The sequence below is a fragment of the Castor canadensis genome, chromosome X (assembly GCF_047511655.1).
Source record: "Castor canadensis chromosome X, mCasCan1.hap1v2, whole genome shotgun sequence".
Taxonomy (NCBI): Eukaryota; Metazoa; Chordata; class Mammalia; order Rodentia; family Castoridae; genus Castor; species Castor canadensis.
Genome location: NC_133405.1, coordinates 18,084,753 through 18,109,147, shown reverse-complemented (window position 1 = coordinate 18,109,147; position 24,395 = coordinate 18,084,753). Strand labels below are relative to the sequence as shown.

Below are 24,395 nucleotides of genomic sequence, written 5' to 3'. Positions count from 1 at the left end.
TCATAAATGCCCCTGACTTCCTCAACTCCAAAAGGACCCCACGATGCTTCACTTAAGTGAAAAGAGAGCTTCTTAAGGAGAGAAAAACAATGGTCTTATGGTTTTGGAAACACAGAATAAAGGACAAATTCCAAAGATCTCCGTAACCTTCTGCCCATAAGGAACATCTACGTGTTTGTCAGGCCACCAGAGGACAAGGAGCTCAGAGGAATCTGGATTTTGAAAAGGACTTATTTTTTATATCTGGCAGGAAATGTGGGACATAAAAATTAGACTCGAGTTAACTATTCTCCCTAAACTAACTTAATGGAAGAGCCCTCTACATCAGTTTTGTAGACTCACCACGGTCTTCTTCCTCTTCTCCAAAGACTGTATACTGTGATGATGGAATGAGGCCATACCCAAACGGGCTGGAAAATGTTTGTGCCTTATCTTATGGTCTAAAGGTGCCTGAGTACTTTAGCAAGATGCCATGGAATCGTTCACATTGTGTTTGTATGTATCAGGGGTGGACTTTGTGGCAGGTGTTTCAGTGTTGTGACTAATGTCAATTACCTGGCCACACATCCACTCCTGATTTGTGTTGACGCTCATGGTGGATCGGACAGCAGCTTTTCCAGTTTGGGGTATTCTTTTTGTATGTGATCTGGAAAGAGATAATGTGGTTAGAATTCTAATTACTCCAAAATGAATAGCCATTCGCCATCTTGAGAGACTATCTACTATTTGAGACTGAACTATTGTGGCAAGCAGAAAACAAGGAACAATTGAAATTCAGGGAGCCTCCAGAGAATCTTTCCCAAGATTTGGGAAAATTACTGCCATTATTTTATTGAATATGTTTTCGATGTCATTAGCCTGTGCCTCATTTTCAATGCAAAAATCTTTCATAAAATACTTTCAAACTGAATTCAACAGCAGATTGAAAATATCATACATTATGTGTAAACTGACTTCGCTGCACGACTGAAGGATAGTTCAACATATACAAATCGATAAATGCAATGCAGCATACTAACAGAAGCAAGGACAAGAATCATGCAATCACCTACACAGATATAGCAAAAGCCTCTAATAAAATCAAGCATCCTCTCATGGTAACAATACCTGAAGAAACTAGTAATAGAAGGGTCATACCCAAGCACAATGTGGGATACAGATGACAGGCCTAGAGCCAATATTACACAAAATGCAGAACAACAGAGCATTTCCTGAAAAACCAGGAGCAATTGAGGCTGGCCACAAGCACCACTCTTCCTTCAATGTAGTGTTTGAGTTCTTCACCAGAATGATAAGGAAAGGGAAAGAAAGAAAAGGAATACAAATAGTGATGCACGGATAACACATGCAGGAATTTCAGGTGCTCAGGGTTCTTGAGCCCGCTCTGAGGAAGAAAGCACAGGTGGACTCCAACAGCAGAGGTCAGGAAGATTTTATTTGTAGAGAAGAGAAGAGAAAGACTGCATATTGGAGAATGCAGCGGAACCCGGAAACCAGTGATCCCATGGGTCAGGTTGGGGATTGGGTTTTATAGCCTTTTTTTGCATTGCCTGGGTCCAGAGATGTCTCTCAGGTGCAGACAGAGATTTCCTGGGAAGGAGAGATTTTCTCCTTCATCACTTATCACCTTATGGGACCTCCTGCAGTCCGTCCTTTAGTCCTTCAATAGGAAAGGAAGAAGTCAAACTATCCTTGTTTGCTGATGATCCTATACTTAAAAGATCCTAAGCCCTCTAGACTCTGAGATCTGATCTGGAATTTCACCAAGGAAGCAAGATGTAAAAATCGTAGCTTTTCTATACACCAACAATGCACTTGTTTGAAAAAGAAGTCAGGAAAACAATCCCATTCACCATAGCCTCAAAAAGAAAAAAATGCGTAGGCATAAGCTTAACCAGAGACTTGTCGAAGACTGCTACAATGAAAACTCTAAAGCAGTGAAGAAATCGTAGAAGGATGTTGGAGGCCATCAGTGTGTTTCTGTTAAATTGAGTGCCTCACAGTGTTTGCTACGTGTGAAGTAAGGGCTCAAGAAATAATACTGCTTAGAATTCTCAGAATGTCAGTTATAACTCTCCTATGTGGATAAATGAGGAGCTGAGTGACTCACCTTGAGGATCCTGTGCTCTTTTGTCTGCTGTCTTTCATATCAGTGTTAAAATAGGCTTTTTTATTCTAGTCGCCCTCACTGGTTGCAGCTTGTAAAACCGCCAGCTTTTGAGGTCTTCTCATGGCATTTTTACAAGGCATCTTGGGTTTGGAAGATGAATTTCTATGTTGGATGCCTGTGGAAGAAAACAAAACAAAATTGAAACTGGAGTTTCAACAATAAATACAAGAAAAAACAAAAGCTGTAATCTGGAGGTGATGTGGGGTGTGGTGGGGGAGGTACAGGTACCTGTTGAGGCAGGAAGTACTAGGCCGGCAGGACTCTGGGGATCCAGGCCCATATACTTGAGCTGTGGCCCCATGCTGCCCTGTACACACACTTACCTGGGCCTCAATACACAAAGTGACCATCTTTAAGAAACTGTCCTCTCTCTTTTGCTGGGAAAGACTGATGGCCAGAGGGCAGGGCTGCTTCTTACTTCTTGCTCCTGCCCGACTGCTGCCTAGCCAGTCATGACTCTGAGCTTGGTCTCCCCTCAAACGCTCCTTACTACCTTCACCTCTCCTCATAGGCCCAGACTCAGGGGCTCCTGCCACTGTGTTCCCACTGTATTTTGACTGACCTTCTTTTAACTTTTTAATCTTGTGACACTATGACTGTTGGCCCACATGTCTGTCTCCCCACTGGCTATGGGTCCTTGATGATGAAGGCTGTGGCTTTTCATCCCCCAGCATTTGTACAACACCTGACTTACCTGTTCAACATCTGCTGATGGGATGAAGATGGATGAACTGTGTTTTCTCAAAGGCAATTACCTCTACTATAAAGTGCTTCCTACTCACACGGAGTCAACAATACGTTTTAAAGGGCACTCATGCCATGACCCAACTGCAATTTCCTTAATGAGACTACACCTGTAGTCAATCATGGATGCTTTCTGAGACTCTGAGCTATGAAAAGCCAGCAATCCCTACATTCAACTGAGAAAAAGCTGCCACCAACAGTCTGTTAGCATGATGTATAAAATAACAGCAGCTGCTGCTGATATTTGAGAGTTTCCTACATGTCAGACACTATTCTTATCCATCAGTCAGATTTAGCTCACTGAAATCTCATGACAACATTAGCTTCCCCTTCTGCAGATGGTAAAGTAAAGCTAAGCACAGAGAGGTTAAGTGACCTGCCCCAAGCCACAAAGCTCAGAAGTGGAGGAGCTTTGAATATGAGCCTAGGCAGTCCAGTTCCTAAGTGATGGCTAACAGAACCATTGGTGGCAAGCACACCTGATGCAGACAGTTCATCCAGGGGGTCTTCATCACCCTCTATTTCATCCTCATCGTCAGCCTCATCCTCTTCAGATGTGTCCTTGTCAGATGTTTCTGAAGCCTGTGTTTAAAAATGAAAATCGTGATTATATCTAATATTTAATCATCCTGCCTTAGAATTCAAGGAGGTCAAAGTTGAAGACTGGACTGATGGTAGCTGGGCGTGGTGGCACCTGCCTGTGATCTCAGCACTTGGGATGCTGAGGCAGGGTGACCTCACGTTGAAGGCCAGCCTTGGCTACTTAGTGAGTTCCAGGCCAGCTTGAGCTACACAAAGAGATCCTGTCTCACAAAACAAAAGCAAAGATTGGTTTGATGGCTAACTTTTGGCATTTCAAATAAAAGGTAAAAAAATCAAATATTTGTAACTGGCTCCAAGAACCTACATACAGGGGACAGGGGCAGGTCACCCTACTTCTGTCTTTCAGCTAAGACATTCAAGAATGAAAAATTTCCCTGACCAAGGGCCTTCAGCTTTGGACCGCCAATTTGTCTTCTGCCTGCTTGGAATCCTAATTAAAGCCAGGGTGGGACCAGTCAGTGAAGAGCTAAAAAGTTCTTTGGCTGTTGCTTGAGGCCAAACTTTTTGAGCCAATGTCTTAAGTGAACTGTTTAATATTGGTGGTACTGGGGTTTGAACGCAGGGCTTCACACTTGCTAGGCAGGTACTTTATGGCTTGAGCCACTCCACCAGCCCTTTCTCGTGTTGGATAATTTTGTGATAGGGTCTGTTGAACTATTTGCTGGGGCTGTCTTTGAACTATGATCCTCCTGATCTCTGCCTCCTGAGAAGCTAGGTTTATAGGAGCCATCTCTGCTTCGCAAGTTGAATGAACTTTTTTTAAGCATACATGTGATATTTACATATGTGCTTACAACACATCTCAGATTTACCTCCTCCATCATTCTCCCTCTTCCCCCTTCTCTCCTTTCTTAGAACAATTTCAACAGGTTTCATTCTTTTATTTTCATATATGAATACAAAATACATTCATCGTATGCTTTTTCTTTTGGTGGGACTGAGGCTTGAACTCAGGGCTTTGTGCTTGCAAGTCAGGTGCCCTACCACTTGAGTCACGCCTCCAGTCGCAAATGAACTTTGACATGGTGACTCCCAGCACTTTTCAGAAATCACATTCTGATTCTACATTCTCATGCTCCTTTAGAAATAGTAGGAATGATGAGAACTTGGCAATTGTAAACAGGCAGAATATCAGGTTTTTTTTCTTTTTGGTGGTCCTGGGGGGTTTGAACTCAGGGCTTTGTGCTTGCTAGGCAGGTGCTCTACCCACTTGAGCCACACCCCTGGCCCCAGAAAATCAGTTCTGTAATATAAAATAGAAAGAGTACAGAATCCAGAGAAAACACTTCTTGAATGCATGTGCTCCATCAAAAGACATGGTGTTGGGCAAAACAATTAATTATGAAACAGACCCCCAAAGCATTTGCCATAAACGAACAAGGGTACATTGGAGCTCATTAAAATGAAGAACTCCTGGATCATCACAAGATATTAAGAGAGTGAGGCTAACTATAATATGGGAGAAGATCCCTGTACCACAGATATACAAAGGACTCATAACTAGAGTGGGTAAAACACACACACACACACACACACACACACACCTCTAAAAGGCAGGTGACAAAATAGGCAAATGGACAAGTGACTTGAAAAGACATGTCACCAAAGTAGATCTCTAAATGGCCAGTAAGCATATGAGAAAGGCCCTTGACTTTGCTAGTCATCAGAAAATGTTAATAAATGCAAAAGCATTAGCACCAGGAGCTTCTAAGCGGCATAAGATGATAATAAAACAAGCCACAAGTTGAGTGAAGATATGTCCAACACACGACCAAAACAGAGCATTATCAAGAACATGCAAAGAACTATAAGAAAGTTAGAAAAAGAAAAACCAACTCAAAGGTTTTGGGCAAAAAGACCTAAGCAAGCATTTCACTGGAGAGAAACACGAAAGTGAGCTAGAGACAGGAAAACACGCTCAAACCTTTTAACGACCAGGGAAATGCGAATGCACTTTATTTTATTATCACCAGATTGGCAAAAGTGAAAAAGTTAGCAAGAATGTGAAGCAAGAAGAATTCTTGCACACTGGTGGTCGGAGTGTGGAGATTACCTTCCCATCTGTCTCTCTCGTCCGCTTCATGATTTTCTTAAGTGTCTATTTAAAGGGAAATAAAAATTCAAACATGAAAAGAGGTTAAAACTCAGTAGCACTCGAGCAGTTGATTATCTCCATTTTGCAAAGGTGGACAATGTTTGAAATGGCTCCAAAACCACAGATTTAAACAATGAAAGACCTGGGGCAACAGCTGGGTTTCTCCTTCCAGTCCAGGTTTCAACTATAAGATGCTGTGAATGGCAGCAGCTGTGCTTGCTATGACACCACAAACACCCAAAATGACAACTTCTCACTCCTATTTTCATACACATGAAAATTTATTACTTAGACTAAGCACATATTTTTGCAAACCAAGCAGAGATTTCAATAGGATCTTAGTCTTAGACCATTCCGGAAGCTGACATTAAGGAAACTATGGTGCCTCAACGGTGCTACCCAGTGAAGATTTTGACACTAAAAAGAGAAGACGGGGCAGCGGAGGGAAAAGGAGGCAGGTGAAGAAGGTGGTGGTTCCCTGGCCATCTCAGCAACAGGAAGGCATGAGGCACCTCACTTGGGCCAGGTCTCCCAGATTAGTCACATCAATTACACAAAATGTGGCCCTACCTTACACATCCCCTGCGCCCCCTCCACCAGAGGCCTTCACTTCTTTCGAACATAGAAGTTGCAAATTCCAGTCTACTTTAGAAGAAACTCTAACTTTCAACAACCCCTACCAGACTGGAGGTACTCTGTTCAAAGAAGCACTGTTCCCAAAGGTTTGACATGTTGAGGCACTGCTGTAATAACCACTAAGAGTCCATGAGGAGAGGAATGGTCAATTCTGTGTAGAAGTCAGCTCCTTGATAAGAGAATATAGTAGAACAGTCAGGGGCTAATAACACACATCTGCTTTGTGTTTTTCAAAAACATGTTCTGTTATCTTGTGCTCAACATTGTTCAACACAATGACCCCAAGACAGTGAGTGAGTAGCTTTTTTCTTTCTAATCTTTCTTGCAAATTTTGTAACATGATTCTTTCATGTCCCTTCTTGTGTTTCTCCACAGCTTCCTGATTTTTTATTTTGGTATCCCCTTTCTAGGAAATTTATGTAAAAATATTTTTAAAACATTTTTATTAGTGTAAGTTAATTATGCAAAAGGACCCCATTGTGATACTTAGAACGTGTGTGTAATGTATTGTGGTCAAAATCACCTCATGTATATTACAGTCTTAGTCACCTTCCCTCCTCCCTTCTCCTTTTTAATAGTTTTTAGTGGGTTTCATTTAATCTCAGTATATCTGAGTGACATCAGAGAACATTAGTTTAAAAAGTTAAATAGTGATAATATTTTGATTGAGGATTCCTATATATACAATATATGTATCATAGTCGAGGATTATCAGTTTTTAAAGCATTAGTTAAAATGTAAAGACTGAGGTTAAGTTTTAACTGGAAGCTTCCAGTTGTCATGGTTATCATTATGCATATTAGACCACCTTTCTTTAAATGTAAATGATTATAGAACTATCCCTTTACAAGGCAACAGGATCCAAAATTCTTCCATTTCTCAAAAGCTCAGAGGAGTTGTAAAGGTTACTTCCTGAAGTGTGTACAACCACTTATCAAACTTTCCTGTAAGCAGTTTGATGAATGATACGTGAAAACTGAGAAAATAAATTGAGCTACGGGAATAATTCAAAATGAGTATAGTCTGAACTCAGCTTGGGGATTTATTTATCCAGAGGTTTGGATTTAGAAGGGTGAGCCATTCCTGGTGGTCAATTTGATAAGGCATTTGTAATATCTCACTTTCTCTCCTGTTGGGGGAGGCAAAGTATAATTGAACGCCCTGTGTGGCATCACAGAATGCACAATGGGGAAAACTGACCTGGGACATTTAGTCTGTGTAAGCAATTAGGATTTTAAACTATAGGACTACTAATCTATAATCTGCTGCTTTCTGCTTTTGTGTGTTGCCCCTGAGAAACACTTCAGAACTTTGCCAAGGGTGGCTGAAATTGACCTGCAGTGGTATTGGGTAACAGTGAGACTGTAAGGTAAAGATGCAGCCATGAATGCTACATGTGCTCAAAGACACCAATTGCTGCTTTGGGTTTCAATTGAACTTTATTTGCTGGTTCTTATCCACTGTTAGTATGTCAAACCAGCAAACCTGGGGAAATCCGTGATCATCTTCTGGCTGGAATTCTTTATTCATTTTTAAACCTTGTTCTTGAAATCCATCTTCATCTTGTACTTCTGCTGGTTCTTCATCTGCCATGTCTTCTTTCCTAGTAACACCAAGAGCATATAGAGAAATTAGTATTTACTTTAGTCACACACACACACACGCACACACACACACACACACACACACACACACAGCATGCAGCAGTATGTGAATGTTTATAGCGAAATTGCTTGTGTGTACTAACATAACTTATACCGATTCACTACATTGTCTGTGTTGTTACTATATAGGACTAATTCATCCTTTTTAAGTAGGGGAAACTATGCATGGGAATGTAAAGAGATTTCTATCAAGTACTGGACTACTTTGCACCGTCAAAAACACATACATGGACACACATGCAAGAGAGAAATAATCAGTCCTTATCTGTTTTACAGTCAGATTCCCTCAGCATCTCACACCCAATCTCACCCGGGGAAGACATGGGTAACTTAGATGTGGGTCTAACGGTGCTCGAGGAAATGAGTGATAGTTTTCCAGTTGTAATTTCTTGCTATTCTAAACATCCTCTTTTCTCCAAGCCCACATAAAGTGTATGGGAAGTAAAGGGTTGTATTTTAAAGAACACTTAATACTTGAAAATAAAGTCAGTACTACAGGTGTTTCTTGCAGGCAGTCAACAGAGAATGACATTATAGCGCCCAAGACAAAATAGGCCTCAAGACAGAAGAGCCTTTCTTTCAAGTTTAAATGCACATAGCTGGCTGTACATGACATTTGCTGACCATACAATGTCATTCCAGCAGTGACTCACTGGCCTGATGAGATTCAGGTGTCATGAAGGTCACTGGAATGCACCCAAGGTAAAACATGAGTAAGTATAATTTTCAGGGTTACAAATCCTGAACTTACACTTTTTAAAAAAAGTAAAGTAAGGGGCTGACCCCAGTTAATGCGAACAGAAATGTGTGGTCACTCAGGTGCTATTGCTGAGAGACAGACCCCTGGACGTCATTTCAATCTCTCTATGCCTTCTCCTAGAACATGTACATTATTGGCACATGTACAAAAACTAAAAGAACACGTATGGAGGACTCAGGGTCCTCTTTGGTCGGCCACTTACAAAGGCTTTAAATGCTGCCTATACTTTCCTTACTTGTCTAGAAGGCAATGAGAGATTCTGATCCTCACTGAAAAAAAACCAAGTTGCTCTTGGAGAATTTGCAACCTGAGAGAAAATTTTCAAAATTTGGGCTACAATAAAATAAAGTGTTACAGCATAAAAAGGATGATTTTGTACTGACCTAGATTCCATTTTGTCACGCGGTTTGTCTTCTTTCTTGTCTTCTTCTTCATGAGTGACATGGTGATTTTTGGTCAAAACTTTGGGGGCTTCTTCCAGCCTTGAGGTTCCTAATGAGCATTTATTATAAGATCATGTTTAAATAAACACATGTGTTTATTTAAGCACCAACTGATAATAAATAAACATGTGAAACAGTTTAAATAAACATGTGATAGTTATTTTAGGGAACTTACTGTCTCTCAGTCCAACAAGGAAGTACAACACAGCTGAAAACATTAAAAAACCAAATGATGCATAGGCCAAAATTTATAAATCACACGCCAACCCCCGATGACAGAATTAACATTTTGTTTCTTTGAAACAAGATCTCGTTCCAAAATGCAACAAGGATGGCCATTTTGAGATAGCTGAATCAAATGATTATATCAGAAAAATGATTAAGATATACTGAATATAGGGGAAGCCAAGGGTATACCAAGTCCAAATGAAGAATAAAAGCCCTACTCAACTAAACAAAACATAACTGGCATACATGTGAAGACTTGTGCATGCTTTTTAGTACTGTTTAGCGGAACTCTGACAACAGCATATACATTTGGTTATCATAAAGTGGTCAGATGTAGGTAACAAAAGAAACCAACACTATCAGGAAAATAAGGTGAAGACATGGAGGCACATTATAATATTTTAGTCTAGGTAACTGATTTCTTTGTTTTAATTAAATAATGTGTGACAATGAAAATTTTAAGACACATCAAGAATGAATAGTTTGTAATAAAATCATTTGTGACAAAGAATTCAAGGTGGAATTCCTTAAAAAAGTAAAATTCCCCAGGAGGTTTGAATTTAAGTAGTGTCTATAGGTGTAAGGATACATGTGATAGGCAAACTAGGAAAAAAAAAAAGCAATGTGACACTTTCGGGAACTTACATCCAGCACACACCAAGGCACACCACATGTTATGGCCTATATATGGAAACTGACTTACATCTTCAAACCTGTTCATCCATGATAAGCTAGCTGTGCTCTCTGCAAGAACCATGCAATACTGGAAATGGAAAGGCCCACGGGGATTACCTAGACAAACCCTCTCATCCAACCTGTGCTTTTTCTAGCAGTTCCCAAAACGGATTTTCCAAAAGCAAAGGGGTAGGTGAGTAAGCAGTTCAGACAAGGGCAAGCAAGTAGAAAAGAAACAGTCCAGTGGACCAGTGAGTTGTTCAATTCTCTTTATCTGAAATAAAGATCATTCCCTAAAGTCCTCTCAGTTGGGAAATGAAATGAAGCTGACCATTCCCGAAGTACCTTAAGATCTTCTGTGTTGCTAAAATAAGCTTACCTTCACAGATCGTGTTTTTGGACATCACCCTCAGATTTACTCGTAGACGCTGTTCTTCTCTTCTTTCTGATGGAACCTAATGCATTTGGCACAAATACAGTACATTGGACAGGTGTTATTTTGTACGACAGAGAAGTATGTGCTGGTATTGATGGTAAAACTGGAATAGGTGATGACGAATGGTTCCTTTGACTCTGTTTGCTGAGAAAAAGTACCAAATGTGTGCTAATTTATTTTAAATATATGATTTCATAAAATATGTTTTGATACTATGAGGTAATGACATTATTGTAATGTGGGCATTTTTATAATAGACAAAATAAATACGCATAGTATTTATTTCCCTTATGAGACACTGATATGAAATGTGTCTTGGGAAAGCACCTACCAGGAATTAGTTGCAAATGGGCTACTTACGTAGTATATACTGGAGAGGGTGAACGCCACCCACGGGCAGATGATGGCCATCTATAACAAGGTATGTGTGATGATGGACGCTTTTTGATTACAGGGTTTGAAATCTGTGTTTTCGGTTCTGGTTTCTGAGCAGATTGGTGCAATAAGGTAAGACATTACTAGCAATTATTTTGCTGTAGCTAGCTTTCTTTTGGGGAGAAAAATATTCTGCATAAAAGACAATTATAGCCAGGTGCCAGTGGCTCACGCCTGTAATCCTAGCTACTCAAAAGGCAGAGATCACGAGGATCATGGTTTGAAGCCAGCCTGGGCAAATAGTTTGGAGACCCTACTCAAAAGACCCTTCACAAAAATAGGGCTGGTGGAGTGGCTCAAGGTGAAGGCCCTCAGTTCAAGCCCCAGTACCATACATAAAAAAATTTTACTTCCTTAAACCCCCAATTTCCCTTTAGTGCATGAAAAACAAGTACAAAGATACTTTCTTCTAGACTAAGAAGTTATATCACACAATTCCAGTACAGAACAGAAACAATTAATTTAAAGGAAATCTTTTACTTCAAAACCTAATTCAACTTCTGAATCTTAATTAAGGGTTAGAACATTTCTCAAAAACTTTTTCCTCAAGAATTTAGAAACAGTTCACATAAGCTGTTATGTTTTCTATCTTCTACTAAAAGTTTACTAATATTACCTAATATTTCATCTCTGGGGTGAAATGCTGGTACAACAAACTTCAGAGAAGTTTTAATTAGCTGAAGTAATTTATTAATTGGAGTGCAGAATGCCACAAACAATAAGTTACTTATGTTATAAAATCTGACCTGGCTAAAATGCATATATGTTACTAGGAAATGTGTCACTACAAGGCACCTGACAAACCTCTGGAGACTTGTTTTGGCCTATGATACACATTCATGCTCACCTTGCATGGCATGTCTACACTTGTCTGTGATGCCACATCTACAATCACTTTAGGAGGTGTTATGCTATCCTTAGATGGTCCTTTCATACTTGCGTCTGATGATCTTCCAGCTTTTCCCTCAAGATGAGCTTCCAAGTTCTCTTCTACATTAACTTCGGGTAGGACTTCCACACTGGTCTCATCCGCATTTGTCTCAGTGGACGCTTCCATGCTAGCTGGGTCTATGCCAACTTCAGGAGATATAGCCATGCTGGTCTCAGGGGAGGTGTCCAAACTCACCACTGGTGATGCCTCCACACTCACCAATGGGGATGATTCCACGCTCAAAGGCAATGAGTCTAAGCTTAACACAGGGGATTCCATGCTAGCCATGGGAGTAGTAGCTATGCTCACCATGGGGTGTACAGCAGGTTGCACATCTGTATTCCCCTGAGGAGGCATTTCCACATTCTCCTTGGGGGTCACTTCTATGTTCATTTTGGGGGCTGCCTCCACGTTCACCTGGGGGGGCACCTCCACGATCACTTCAGGTGGCACTTCTGACTGCTTAGATGGTATTGCCATGCTAGCTTTGGGGGATATGCTCATATTTGCTTCAAGAGGGGTGTCTGCTTTCTCCAGGGGAGTCATATCTAACTTTGTGTGAAGATTCATTTTGACTCCTAACATAGAAAGCACGGTGGAAGTCTTCAATTCATCACTGCTGTGGCTACGAATTGGCACTTGTATATAACGAAGGACATGATTGCTGATGACTGTAATTGAATGAGAACAGAGGAAAATTCCATAAAGTCAGAAATTTCACAAGATAAAAACAATATACCATGACAGTATAAGACAGGAACAGAGAAAAGAGACTATTAGCAAATCACAGGAATTACATACAACACAGGAAGTATTCAGTGAAAATGCATCACAGACACAGTACAGAACCAGAAGCAACACCAAAAACAGAGTTGCTGCCAGGCACCAGTGGCTCACACCTGTCACCTTAGCTACTTGGGAGGCTGAGATCAGGAAGAACACAGTTTCAGGCCATTTGAGACTCCATCTCAATGAAAAAAATGCTGAGTGTGGTGCCATGTGTGTGTCATCCCAGATATGGCAGAAAGTGTAAAAGCAGAGAACAGAAGGATTGTGGTTCAAGCCAGCCTGGGCAAAAAATAAGACCCTGTCTCAAGAATAACCAGAGGAAAAAGGTCTGGAGGTGAGGCTCAAGCAATAGAGTGTGCCTAGCAAAAGTGATGATCAGAGTTCAACCTCAATACTGCCAAAAATGGAAAAAAATGAATTTTGTTGTAAATATTTTGCTCCAGTAAGTCTATCATGTTTACGAAGAGCCCTCTGACAATGGCATTTGTTCTAATAGGAATTAACCTGAATCGATTAAGCAGAGTGCCTTCTGGTAAGTGAATGGCTCAGTATGAAACAAAAGCAAGGAAACACATGTAAATGGGTAGTACTAGGGAAAAGGTGTTGAAAAGAAATTACTTTAAACAAACACTTTAGTGTGCTAAAGTCAGCCATGACTGTATTTGAGGGACTGTCTATGGGATGAGGGGGATGGGGGAAGAGGGAAAGAGAAAGGTAGGGGGAACAATGCTGAAGTACATTCTCTTTAGTGATGAAGGTGGCACAAGTCAACTTACTGAAAGCTGTTGAAAAACAGAGGGGATTGGAGATGTGGGGGAATAAAAATTCAAGCAGTGAAAACAAGAAAAAGATCATAGAGGCAAAAGAGTGAAGCTTTCTCCAAAGTGTGGCCACATAACACTTTTAAGCCACCACTTAAGATATGTACTTAGATAATATATTCATGTGTGAAATACCACAACGAAAAGCCTTTAAACAATGAATACACACTTAAAAAACGAAGGACAGGAATGTAAAACAGGTCCTATGCAGAGGTAGGTATTAATGGGGGAGGGGCGAGCGAACATAGGGGTGAAGGACGGTGAATATGGTCGAAGTACTTTGTATATGTGTATGAACATAAGAATGAAGCCTGTTGAAATTGTCTTAAGAAGGGAGTGGCAGGATTTGGGAGAATAATGGAGGAAGGAGGTAGATCTAACCAAGATATATGGTAAGCATATACGGTATATAGTGTCACAATAAAACCTCCCTGTACAACTAATTATATGCTAATAAACATGCTTAAAAATGAATTGTACTGAGAAATAATCACCTGGCTTGTTCACATACTGGTTGTCACCATGAGAGCGCTCTCTTCTGTCCTTTCTATTCAGAGATGAGCTTCTTTTAAGTTCTCTTTTTCCTAAAGATTAAATCAAAGGAGTATTACTTTTCTTTTCAAAAATGACTTAAATATATTATTTCGGGAGTCAGCTACTCATTTTATCAAACATTTTTAATCTTCTCTACCCCTGCTTGTAAGAATTTATTTAACTTCAAGAGATTACAGAGATCTTGTGTACCCCCAAACTTAAAATTACTTTACTCCATTTTCTGAAAAGGAAAAAAGTTAGAAAATGGTAAAAATTCAGAGGGAAAATGTCTGATATTATCTGACAACACCAGAGTTCCCATGTTAGGACTACACAACAAGCCATTGTGTCTAATACTAAAAGTAATTTATAATTAGTCATAACTATTTTTAAACAAACATGAGCATTAGCATTTGATACTGATGTCACAACTTATGCAATCCAACCACTCATAAGGGAAACAGCCTGCTTCATGTAGACACTTTTCCATTTTACTTGGCATATTCTAGCTTTGATGCTGAGGAATATCTGTTTAAAAGAGAATTTCTCTTCTGGGGACTTGTAAATTAAAATACATTGTGATGACTTGGAATTGCTCCTTCAGTGCAATTTAAGTAATTGCTACCTTCAAAGTCATCACCTGTCCCTTCTGCTTACATGTCTCATTAATATGGCAAGTAGACACATTAATGAAACCACACTACTGTTGACTCAGTATATTAAATCTTTGTTAGTTCCTGAAGGTAATGAGATAGTAAAACATAGTCAACTCTTGTGGAACAATTGAGATATATTAAAATGAAAGCACATATACATGATATTGTAATTAATATTACCTGATTTTTCTAAAGGATTTAGTTGGTGAATAATAAATTAATTTTTGCTGTATGACAACTAAGGTGCTAGGAAAAATCTCCTTAACATTAACTCTGAATGAATCCAATGCTTTGGGAAAGCATAGTGAGGATGGAGTGGTAAAAGGATCAGCTGCTCTCAGACAAGTACAAGAGAAAATGTGTTGCACTCAGACTGGCAACAAAATAAAAAACCCTTCAAGCTCATTGTTAAAACTGTAGGAGTCTTAAGAGAACAAACAGCAATGTAAATTTGAACAAAACAAAAGTTCTTTTTGCCCCAGAAATCCTTTTCAAGATATGACAACTATAAAATACTTTTAGACTCTCTTTTACTTGGATAACCACAGCTACAATTAATTACACTTTAAATGGTATCACCCAGTATCATTTATTGCAGTAGAGTTTTATAGCTGTCAGCATTGCTCAAAACATGCCAACGTATCTAATAATGTAAAACATACATTTTAAAATTCAACCTGTTACTACGCTTTTTCAATTCACAAGGCACAAAAGTGGTATTTGCTTTGTATTTACTTACTGATTTTTGAAGACAGAGTTTTACTCTGTTGCCTAACTAGCCCCAAACTCCTGGGGGCTCAAGTGATCATTCCTTTCAAACTACACAAATTTAACTTGTGTTCTATGAAAATGTGTAGAATTATGTTCAGGTACAGGGAAATTTCTATTGCGACAATAGTAAAGAAGGTACACAGTTTATTTTTTTTTTCAGAAAAATATACAGGAGAACCAGGTGTGTTGGTGCACACTTGTAATCCCAGCTACTTGGGAGGTGGAGGCAAGAAGATCAAGAGTTTAAGACCAGCCTATACAAAGTATTAGTGAGACCTTATCCTAAAAACAAAACAATAAAGGGGACAAGGGCTGTGGCTCAAGTGGTAAAGTACTTGTCTAGCAAGTGCAAGGTCCTTGGTTCAATCTCTAGTACCTCAAAAAATATGCATTGGATAAGCTGTGTAACTATTTGGCATCTTTATGGTGATTATAAATTTAAGATTTAGGGTATCCTGAGTTAAAATCTATTATAAAATCTCACCTTTTTCTTCTGCATTGGCATATGACATAGCTAAATATAAATTTACTGTGTATTGCATTTTTGTTTAGTGTATACAGATGAAAACCTTCCTGAAAATGCAAGCCAATGTTTAAATATGAACACTAATGAACTTAAAATTTAGCAATCATATTATTTACCATTTTTATTTTCAGTGTTCTCAGTAGAACCGTCCCATGAACATCTCTTTGATCGCTGATCAAAACGAGTACTCCATTGCATAGTACGCGAAACAGCAGCTCTATATTTCTCCTTTGAAAAATAAATGCCAATACTTTTAATATATTCATTATATTGGTTACCATAAGTTTTCCAGTTCAGACAACATGCCCCTCGCCAAACTTCTTTATCAAGTACAAGTTTTTGTGTGTCAGTCAGTCACTCCCAGATCTATTTAGGGACACTTAAGATTAACTGGACTAGACAGAGAGAATGGCATCACAGAGAGCATGCCAGATTCAGAAGAAATCAAGCATATTCAGAGTAAAGGAGTGGAATGACCTACAAGAGAAAAACGTAGTGTCAAAAAGAGAAAATCATGCAGAATAGCCAGATGCCAAGAATAAATAACACAAGAAACTGAAGGGACACAGAAGAGAAAAAAAAGGACATAATGAAGCCACTGCCTCATAATAGCATGCCCAAGATACCAAAGAAAGAAAAAAGAGGGAGAAAAAGGCAGCAATAGTGCCACAAAACAAGAGAGTGAATGCTAACTATGTCAGGAAAGGGACAGGCAGGAACAGAAGGGACAGGGGAAGGGAGGGAGAGCTAGACAGGACAGCAAGTGCTCTGACAATTAGAGGTGGAAGAAAATCAGATGGGACAAGTCAGGGAAGGGAGGCAGTGGGATCTGCCCTTAGCCTCTAGGCAATGGGACAGCAATGTATGCTTTTTGGTGGCAGAGAGAACAGCTCAGAGCAAACCCTAGACCAAAGGCATCCTGTGAGCTACATCCTGAAGGTAGACAGGGCTCTGTTTCTGGAAGGCAGTTAGGTGGGTCTATGTTCCTGGACCTTACCAGGACAGGGCGAGTGCCTCTAATGCTGAGGGGAAGGAAACAAAGACAGGAAGTATCAAGATTGTCTCCTTTCCAAAGGGCCAGGAAAGGCGGACAAGGGCTAAGAAAAAAGTATTTCAGATACAGGCAATGCAGTGAGACAGACAGGCTGCAGAAGTACGCACTGTTTCAGCTTCTAAATTCTGTTTTCTCTTTTCTGAAGATAGTCTCCTTCGCTCATCCTTTTCTTTTTGCTCTTTTATCTTCCGTTGTTTTTCTTCCAGTTGCTTTTCAAACTGAAGTTTTGCTTTCCGTTCCTTCTCAAGGAGTTGCATCTCTTTATTGGCTGAAATATTCCAAATACATTTTCAAGGTGTAGAACCAAGAAAATATTTAAGTTTTACACATTATACACGTAGAAGGAACGGGTTATTTTATCTCATTCTCTTTCTTAAAACAATACAGTCTATGCTAGTAACTAAAGATTAATTATGTAAGTAAACACAGGTGGCCACCACAGAACCATTTTTCACTAGGTATTCATTTAACTCTGAAGAACTATAGTGTCCAAGCCAGATGACCTTCATTCTGGCCAAACTAAAATTCCAAATTAACAAGAAATGTTTTCTTTCATGTAAAATTTTGCTGACTTCAGATCAAGTCAAACTCCACCAGATTAATATGCTATATTTTAAAATACAGGCTTAAAAAACACATGGCCAGAATATATGTTTTGCTTCCTTCTATTAGGAAACTACTTTCACAATCCTCATCTATAGGGACAGTATTAAGCACGCAGATTTTATATTAATGAAGGTAGTAGTATACCCAATCATGGAAGTACATGTTTTCCTATATTCAAATTTTTCCTGAAGAAAACCTGGAGATTATCTACGCAGTTGTAAAATACTCTTCCAATACAGTACTCTTTGTCTTTCTCCTCAATCAAAACAAAGATTATTTATATTCCATTTGAAAAAGTTTGAGCACTAGGAAAAGCAAGGGAAACCAATTCAGAAATGTTTACATAAAGTTCATTCATTTTGATTTAAAGGAAAACATCTAATATATACCTTCTAAAATATACCCAAACACTGTATACACGTGAGTAAATGTAAAACAATAAACTAAAAAAAATGGACAAAACACAAACAAAATATACCTTCCTCTTGTCGTTTTCTTTCTTGTCTACGTTCTTTTGCTAATCTTTGCTTCATGTCGTTTTTAAGAACAGAGCTATCGGTTACTACAAAGAGAATATAGTTAGATGTTAATACGATATCGAATTTTAAAGATACAACAATTTGACATCAATCGAAGCATTACAGAAATTATACCCATTGGTTTAAAAGCTGGTCTTGCATTATGAGATTGAGTAGCTAAGGAGCTAATGCGACTTTGACGTTTTTCTTCTGCGTCAGTTTGAGACACAGCAACTGGAATACAGGAAGATAAGGAAAGGCATTAGATGTTAAGAATACAAACTGCTAACCCAAGGGGTAGGCAAACCACAGCCAAATGTGTCCTGATAATAAAGGATTGGATCACTTCTATAAGGTAACATCATGACTACTTAATCTGAGTCAACAAAAAAGACATACTGAGTACCTGTGATGCTCAGCAATGCTTTCATGAGGAACGAAAAGTGCTTACTGTGGAAGTGCCAAGGTATTTGTGCTCATAAAGACAAGTAGAGTTGTTAATAGCAGTGGCAGCACAAACTTGTGGATGAGTAGATACTTTCACCAAGTATCGGAAAAACTGAGCTGGCAAGGAATTAGAAAGAAGTTAAGTTTCACCCTAATTTGGGAATTTAGAAGATAAGAAATTAAGAATTTATGGATCCAAATTTGGAAACAAAGCATTAACAGCGAGGTCCTCAGAGACTGGGTCCAATTTTAAGTACTACATTTATAAATCACCTAAATCGGGGGCATAGGAAGCCCAAATTTGGTTCATGATTCCCATCATAACTACTTCTCAGGTTATTTCTATTTAATAAAACCGTTAAATAATCTGGTAAAATTGTACATTTTGAGAGACACTGTCTTTATGGTCAGCTAAATTGTGTCAAATACACACTCCTGTCCTTCATACTTCTAAGCAGGAGAACTAAATGCGCACACGAAACTGCCAGTAGTTGAAGTAGTAAGAAAGCTGACAAGAGTCTAATCTTCAAATTTAGCTGGGTCATAACTTATCTGAGCTGTTAGACCCCTGAGAACAAAAAATATCATTTCTCTCTTTTGAAATGGTGATCTCCATGGCAACAATTGTAATGTCACTTTCAAGCTTACACTGTAAAATAAGTCCCAGATAGCTTTTCTCAGTGGCCACTAACATCTCAGGCTTCATTAGTTCTCTGCCACACAAGCACACATTTCCTTAATTATTTTAACTACGTATCATAACCGTTAATTTAGTTTTTCTTAATATGTGGTAACCAGACTTGTGTGCAATAGCATAGGGGCGTATCTCCTATGCTCTTAAACAAGGATAAAACAGATTTTTCAGTGTTCTTCTCCAGGCCCTTCCCAGAGATGCCCAGGATTGTGAGGCATTTTAGATGCAGCCATACATGGAATTAAGGAGTTCAATTAAAGAGTTAAGAACTCTCATGTGCATTATCCTGTAGTTTTTCTTACATTTCCCTAAAATGTGCTCTACTAATCTTACACATCACTTTTATTGAACTTTATCATTTTTCTGCCTGTTTACAAGAGATGTGTGTTAGCACTTTGGTATAGTTTATATTTGTTTGCTTGACATTTTTCTACCTAGAATGGTCACATGTCCAAATACTGGTTCTCCTTCCATCTTCACTGTGCATCAGAATGGAACTTTTGGAGGGCTGCGGATATAGCTCAGTTGGGGAAGTGCACACTTAGCATACTCCAGCCAAGGCCCAGTTCAATCCTCAGCACCACAAAAAGAAGAAACAGAGAAAAGAAAAGGCATAGCCTTGCTAATGGTTTTAAAGCAATGAGAAAACTGAAGCTAAACCTATCTTTCTCAGATCACATAGGTAGCAAGTAGTGGCACCACATCTTAGTTGTACAATAAAAAGCAACTTGAGTTGAGATAGTAAAGCATTAAGAAAGAAACTAATAGGAAAACAAAGAAATATGCAATCGGGAAACCACAAAAATAGGTGAGTTCATGGAATTTTGTCTAAAATAACAACAAAGTCACAAGGCTGACAGATACTTCCAGAAGACCTCTCAGCATGTCTTTGGAATTGATAATAAAAACTGGGGACAATTTTCTACCACTTCCAGCTATCTACAATGAGTGACCACTTGGAAAGAATATATATAGCTGTCCATTACAGTAGACATGCAACTTGGAAAGAATATTCAGCTGGCCATTACAGTAGACCTTCCACTTGTAGAAGCTGTTCAAGATTTTCTAACCTTACAGGTTCTCCAGCTCTAAACTCTATGAGAATCTGGCTGTCAATCTCAGTAGCTTTCCCTGCATGTGTACAAGGTATTTTTTACATAATTTATTCTAGACTGAGAAATCATGTGTGAATTTAGAAAAACAAGAAAGGAAAGGTGACAAGTCAATAGCAAACTTTCTTATGCTCATCTGGTTGAAATACTCAAAGTGTATTTTAAAACAATTCTGGCTAGGCACTGGTGGTTCACGCCTGCAATCCTAGCCACTCAGGAGGCAGATATCAGGAGGATCATGGTTCGAAATCAGCCCGGGGAAATAGTTTGTGAGACCCTATCTTGAAAAAAATCTATCACAAAAAACGGCTGGTGGAGTGGCTCAAGGTATAGGCCCTGAGTTCAAGCCTCAGTACTGAAAAAAAAGTTCTGTATAAAAATATGAAAAAACGTGTTTGTTGAAAGAAGCCTATTTCTTTCGAATTCCTTTTCTTTTCTTTTTTTTTTTTTGGCAGCACTGGAGTTCGAACTCAGGGCCTCAGGGCCTCACCCTTGCTAGGCAGGTGTTCTATCACTTCAGTCACTCCACCAGCACATTTCTTTGGTATGCTACAACCAGTGCACAGGAAACATAACTAAACATATCCATACATTTATATCACGAATATATCTAATGTATATATTAATGCATATGCATATAAATGGACACTGTTTTAACTCATCAGCCAGGATCTCCACAGGAGATGAAATTGACCTAGTAAAGGTTGTCTTCTTGACCCCTTCAGGAAAATGCTGAGACCATGAGGGCAGTTTTAATCAAGATGGAGTTCTGTTCCAGTCTAACATGGGATATTTTCAATTCTGAATGTAGAAGGAGAGGCAAGAATGTAAAGGAGGGTTTTGAGTTAAGCCTTTTTTTGTTTTGCATGGCTTTTATGTTTTTATTTTGAAATGCTGTAAATTCAAGAGTACAGGTTAATTTCAATCACTGAAATAAACTAAGATCAGAAGGTCTTAGGTATTAACAAAGAATACAACAATTTATTGCAAACTCTATCTCTCTAGATGAATAAGCTACAAGCAGGAGTACTGATTTTCCCCTATGGAACCGTTTGTTTGCTTCTGACACCTTCTTTGGAGAACTGATTCCTATTTTTAGTAACATATGGCCACCCAATCTCAGTGAATCTAAACTACCTTGTCAATTACACATGCAAAAGTCCCTAAGGATTTCAACAGAAGTCAATAGAAATCATGTATTCTAGTGCATAGGTGGGAGAGAGAGTCTTCAAAGCAGGCTACAATCTTCCTTACTTGGGCAAGAAATACTTCCTTGCCCAGGTGTCCAGCGCAATCTCCTAAAGGAAGGGCTGCAAACTTTGATACGATTAACGAGATTTTTTGGTGGGGGCTGGGGGGTACTCTGGCGATGAGACGTGTGGAAGAGAAAGCACTCTGAAGTGCTGATTCTCCTTTAGTTCAACCTAGGGCCTGCAAGATGACCCAAGGAAGGTGACATCTTGGGGGAAGTCAAGTGCTACAGCATGCTAATCAGGAGATCAGCACAGAGCCAAGTTTCATGTCACCTTTCAAAGCATCCCCATCCCCTGCTCCATCCTCCCTGAACCTTGACAAGGAGGGTGCAGCGTCCCGTCCCAGGTTGGGGCAAACCTCAAACTTTCCAATCCTGGAAGCTCCGCCCTGGCGCGCGGTATCCCGGGCAGCAGAACGTCCGTTGCCCTTTAACAGCTGGCGTGACTCGGGGCCACACGCGGGGCCCCGAGTTCCAGCCCCGCCCGCGGGGGTTCGCCCGTTGGCATCGGCAGTTTGGCCGTTGGCACGGACAGTTTGGCCACCGGCATCGGCGGTTTGGCCGTTGGAAGCGCTGGCCGGCCGTTTCCCCTCCCGCCCCCTCCCAACCTCCCCACTGTCCCATCCCAGGACAATCCCGCGGGATGAGGGAGGACCAAGGCGACTCCAGAGAAAAGTTTTCTGACGCCGGCCATGCTGCTCCAGCTGGCCCGGGGGCAGTGGGAACCCCGCCTCCCTCGAAGGCCCAAGTCCCCTCGGGAGCCGCAGGCCCACTTACCCATTCGTTCCTGTGTACCCCGCAAGGATGAGCTGCCGTTGGCGCTGGCGACAGCGCGGTCCGCCATCTTCACAGCCAGGCTGGGAACCACCACCGGTGGCTCTGGGGCCGCACCGCGCTGGGGCCGCAGCAGCCGGGACCCGGGAGGTCCGGGCAGGAACCCCGGGGGACGGGACGGGGCGGGGCGGGGCCCAAAGAGCCACCGCTCCGCCTTGGGACCCTCAGTCGAGGCAGAGCGACTCTTAGCAGGCCCAGTCGCTGCCCCGGCTGGCCAGCGACTGACTGAAGAAACTCTTACCTGCCACGCTCTAGCCCTGTTGCGCGTTCCGGGCGCCAGCCAATCAGCAGCCTGCTTGCCCATGCTCCGGTTTCCCCTTTCTCACCTCTCCCTAGCAACACAGTCACATTCCAGCCTTCGCCATCCATTCCTCAGTTCAGGGGCACTTATCTATTTATCTATCTATTTAGTTATTTATTTATCCTGCTAAGTCTGTAGTAAGTCTGCTGGGGACTCTAAGCACCTCACAGCAACCTATCTCCCTTCCATTCTCTCTCTGGGCCTCTCCCCCACAGCTTCGGCTTTTCTTTATGTAGTGTTTCAAAGACAGCAGACTTCTTCTTCTGAGATTAAGAGTATATCCACCATCATCTGTATTGAAAACACAATATTCTTAGTTAAGTAGTATCAATATTTTAATAGCCAATGTTTAGTTAATACTTATAAATTGCTGTTAAAATATTTTGGTACTAAGAATAAGGTATTTGTCAAAACTGACAGATTTAAAAGTATGTTTTATCATAAAATTCAAATACTTATGTTTGTGTAATTCAAAAGTAAGTTTGTAAAACTCAGAAAAGTACTCAAAAATACTCATTTTGTATTGGTGTGAAAGAGGTGTGGGGAGAACTGGAGAGTAAAGTAGGAGTTAAACCTTGTAATTTAATTATAGTTAAAGTCCAGGTAAGGTGAAAACAGTTAAGTATTGGGAGAAACAGAATTAAGCATTCTTTATGTAAGTGTCGTGTCAAACAATCTTTTTTTAAAACATCCTACTGACAAAACCCCAAATACACAAGCCTACACCCAAATATCATCCAAAACTCAAGGAGATTTCCATTAGAAGTCTGAACTGTCAGTATAATGTGAAAACAGACTTACACTTTTTACAATTTATACAATAATACTAATTGACTTAAGTTCTGTTAACTTTTAAGAGCATTTAAGAAATATATGCTAAATAATGAAAAATAATTTTTATAACTAGAAACATATTTATATTCCAATTTCCTAGGAAGATTATATTCTCATATATGGCAGAATATTAATTGGCAACTTTCATTGTCTTCAACTCTGTAATTCTACTTTAGAAAATTACATCCACTGAATTATAAATTTGATTATGAAAACAGCTAAATATTTGACACAAATTCCCTTAAAAATTAGATATAATGTTTAACAGTGGTTACAAGTAAAAGTTTCAAATAATTTTCAACAGTTTCTTCTAAAAAATAAAACTGTATTCCTTTTCCTATCCAGTACAGAATGGCATCTCTGAAAATAGTACATTAACACCAGTTTTTACTGACTCACCCTTCTCATTCTTACAACAAAGATGCGTATTAATGAAATAGTGACTTTTTAAATTGTCTTCCAGAATCAGAGACACTCTTGAGAAGTTCTAGATAATCTCAGGAAGCAAATTTTCAAGCCTCAAGCTCATATACAAATTGTAACCAAAATGACATAGGAATAGGTTTGCACACACATTTCCAAAAACAAGTATTTCATGAGCCACCCTACAATATTATTTATTTCTTTACCTTTGAGCATTGTTAATGACTTTTATTTATTTTTGCTGTGCTTTTTAATTTCTGTTAATATTTTACGATGAAACTCATTTGAAGTTCTGGGCTCAAAGTGAAAAACTGAAAAGTATGAGCAATAGAAATGAGTTCCAGCTTGGCACCGGTGGCTCAGACCTGTAATCCTATTTATTCAGGAGGCAGAGATCAGAAGG

The 24,395-nt window shown here is 39.7% G+C and overlaps 2 protein-coding genes across 10 annotated transcripts in view; one reads left to right on the top strand and one right to left on the bottom strand.

Moving 5' to 3' along the window:
* Positions 1–24,395, top strand: part of LOC109675936 (uncharacterized) — a 529,573-nt gene that overhangs the window by 445,505 nt on the left and 59,673 nt on the right. The window lies entirely within an intron of this gene.
* Positions 560–18,627, bottom strand: LOC141419525 (uncharacterized). Of its 4 annotated transcripts, XM_074062307.1 has the most exons (14): positions 18,547–18,627; positions 18,231–18,329; positions 18,056–18,139; positions 17,079–17,239; positions 16,034–16,145; positions 13,925–14,014; positions 11,737–12,491; positions 10,398–10,473; positions 9,056–9,164; positions 7,734–7,851; positions 5,571–5,615; positions 3,394–3,496; positions 2,111–2,285; positions 560–646 (listed from the first exon to the last, which is right to left on the bottom strand). In XM_074062307.1, exons 2-13 carry the CDS (start codon positions 18,232–18,234, stop codon positions 2,176–2,178), a joined length of 1,767 nt encoding a protein of 588 aa, XP_073918408.1. In that variant the 5' UTR covers positions 18,235–18,329; positions 18,547–18,627; the 3' UTR covers positions 560–646; positions 2,111–2,175. The 4 variants fall into 4 exon arrangements, with proteins under 4 accessions (XP_073918408.1, XP_073918407.1, XP_073918410.1 ...); XM_074062306.1 differs by lacking the exon at positions 18,547–18,627 and having other exon boundaries at positions 18,231–18,522; XM_074062309.1 differs by lacking the exons at positions 560–646; positions 2,111–2,285; positions 18,547–18,627 and adding an exon at positions 6,293–6,417 and having other exon boundaries at positions 3,419–3,496; positions 18,231–18,521.

Coding starts and splice junctions, on each gene's coding strand:
- LOC141419525 (XM_074062307.1), bottom strand. Junction 5,616..7,733: donor ATGATCACGGATTTCCCCAG/GTTTGCTGGTTT, acceptor CCCTTTAAATAG/ACACTTAAGAAAATCATGAA. Junction 2,286..3,393: donor GGATGAACTGTCTGCATCAG/GTGTGCTTGCCA, acceptor TTTCTTCCACAG/GCATCCAACATAGAAATTCA.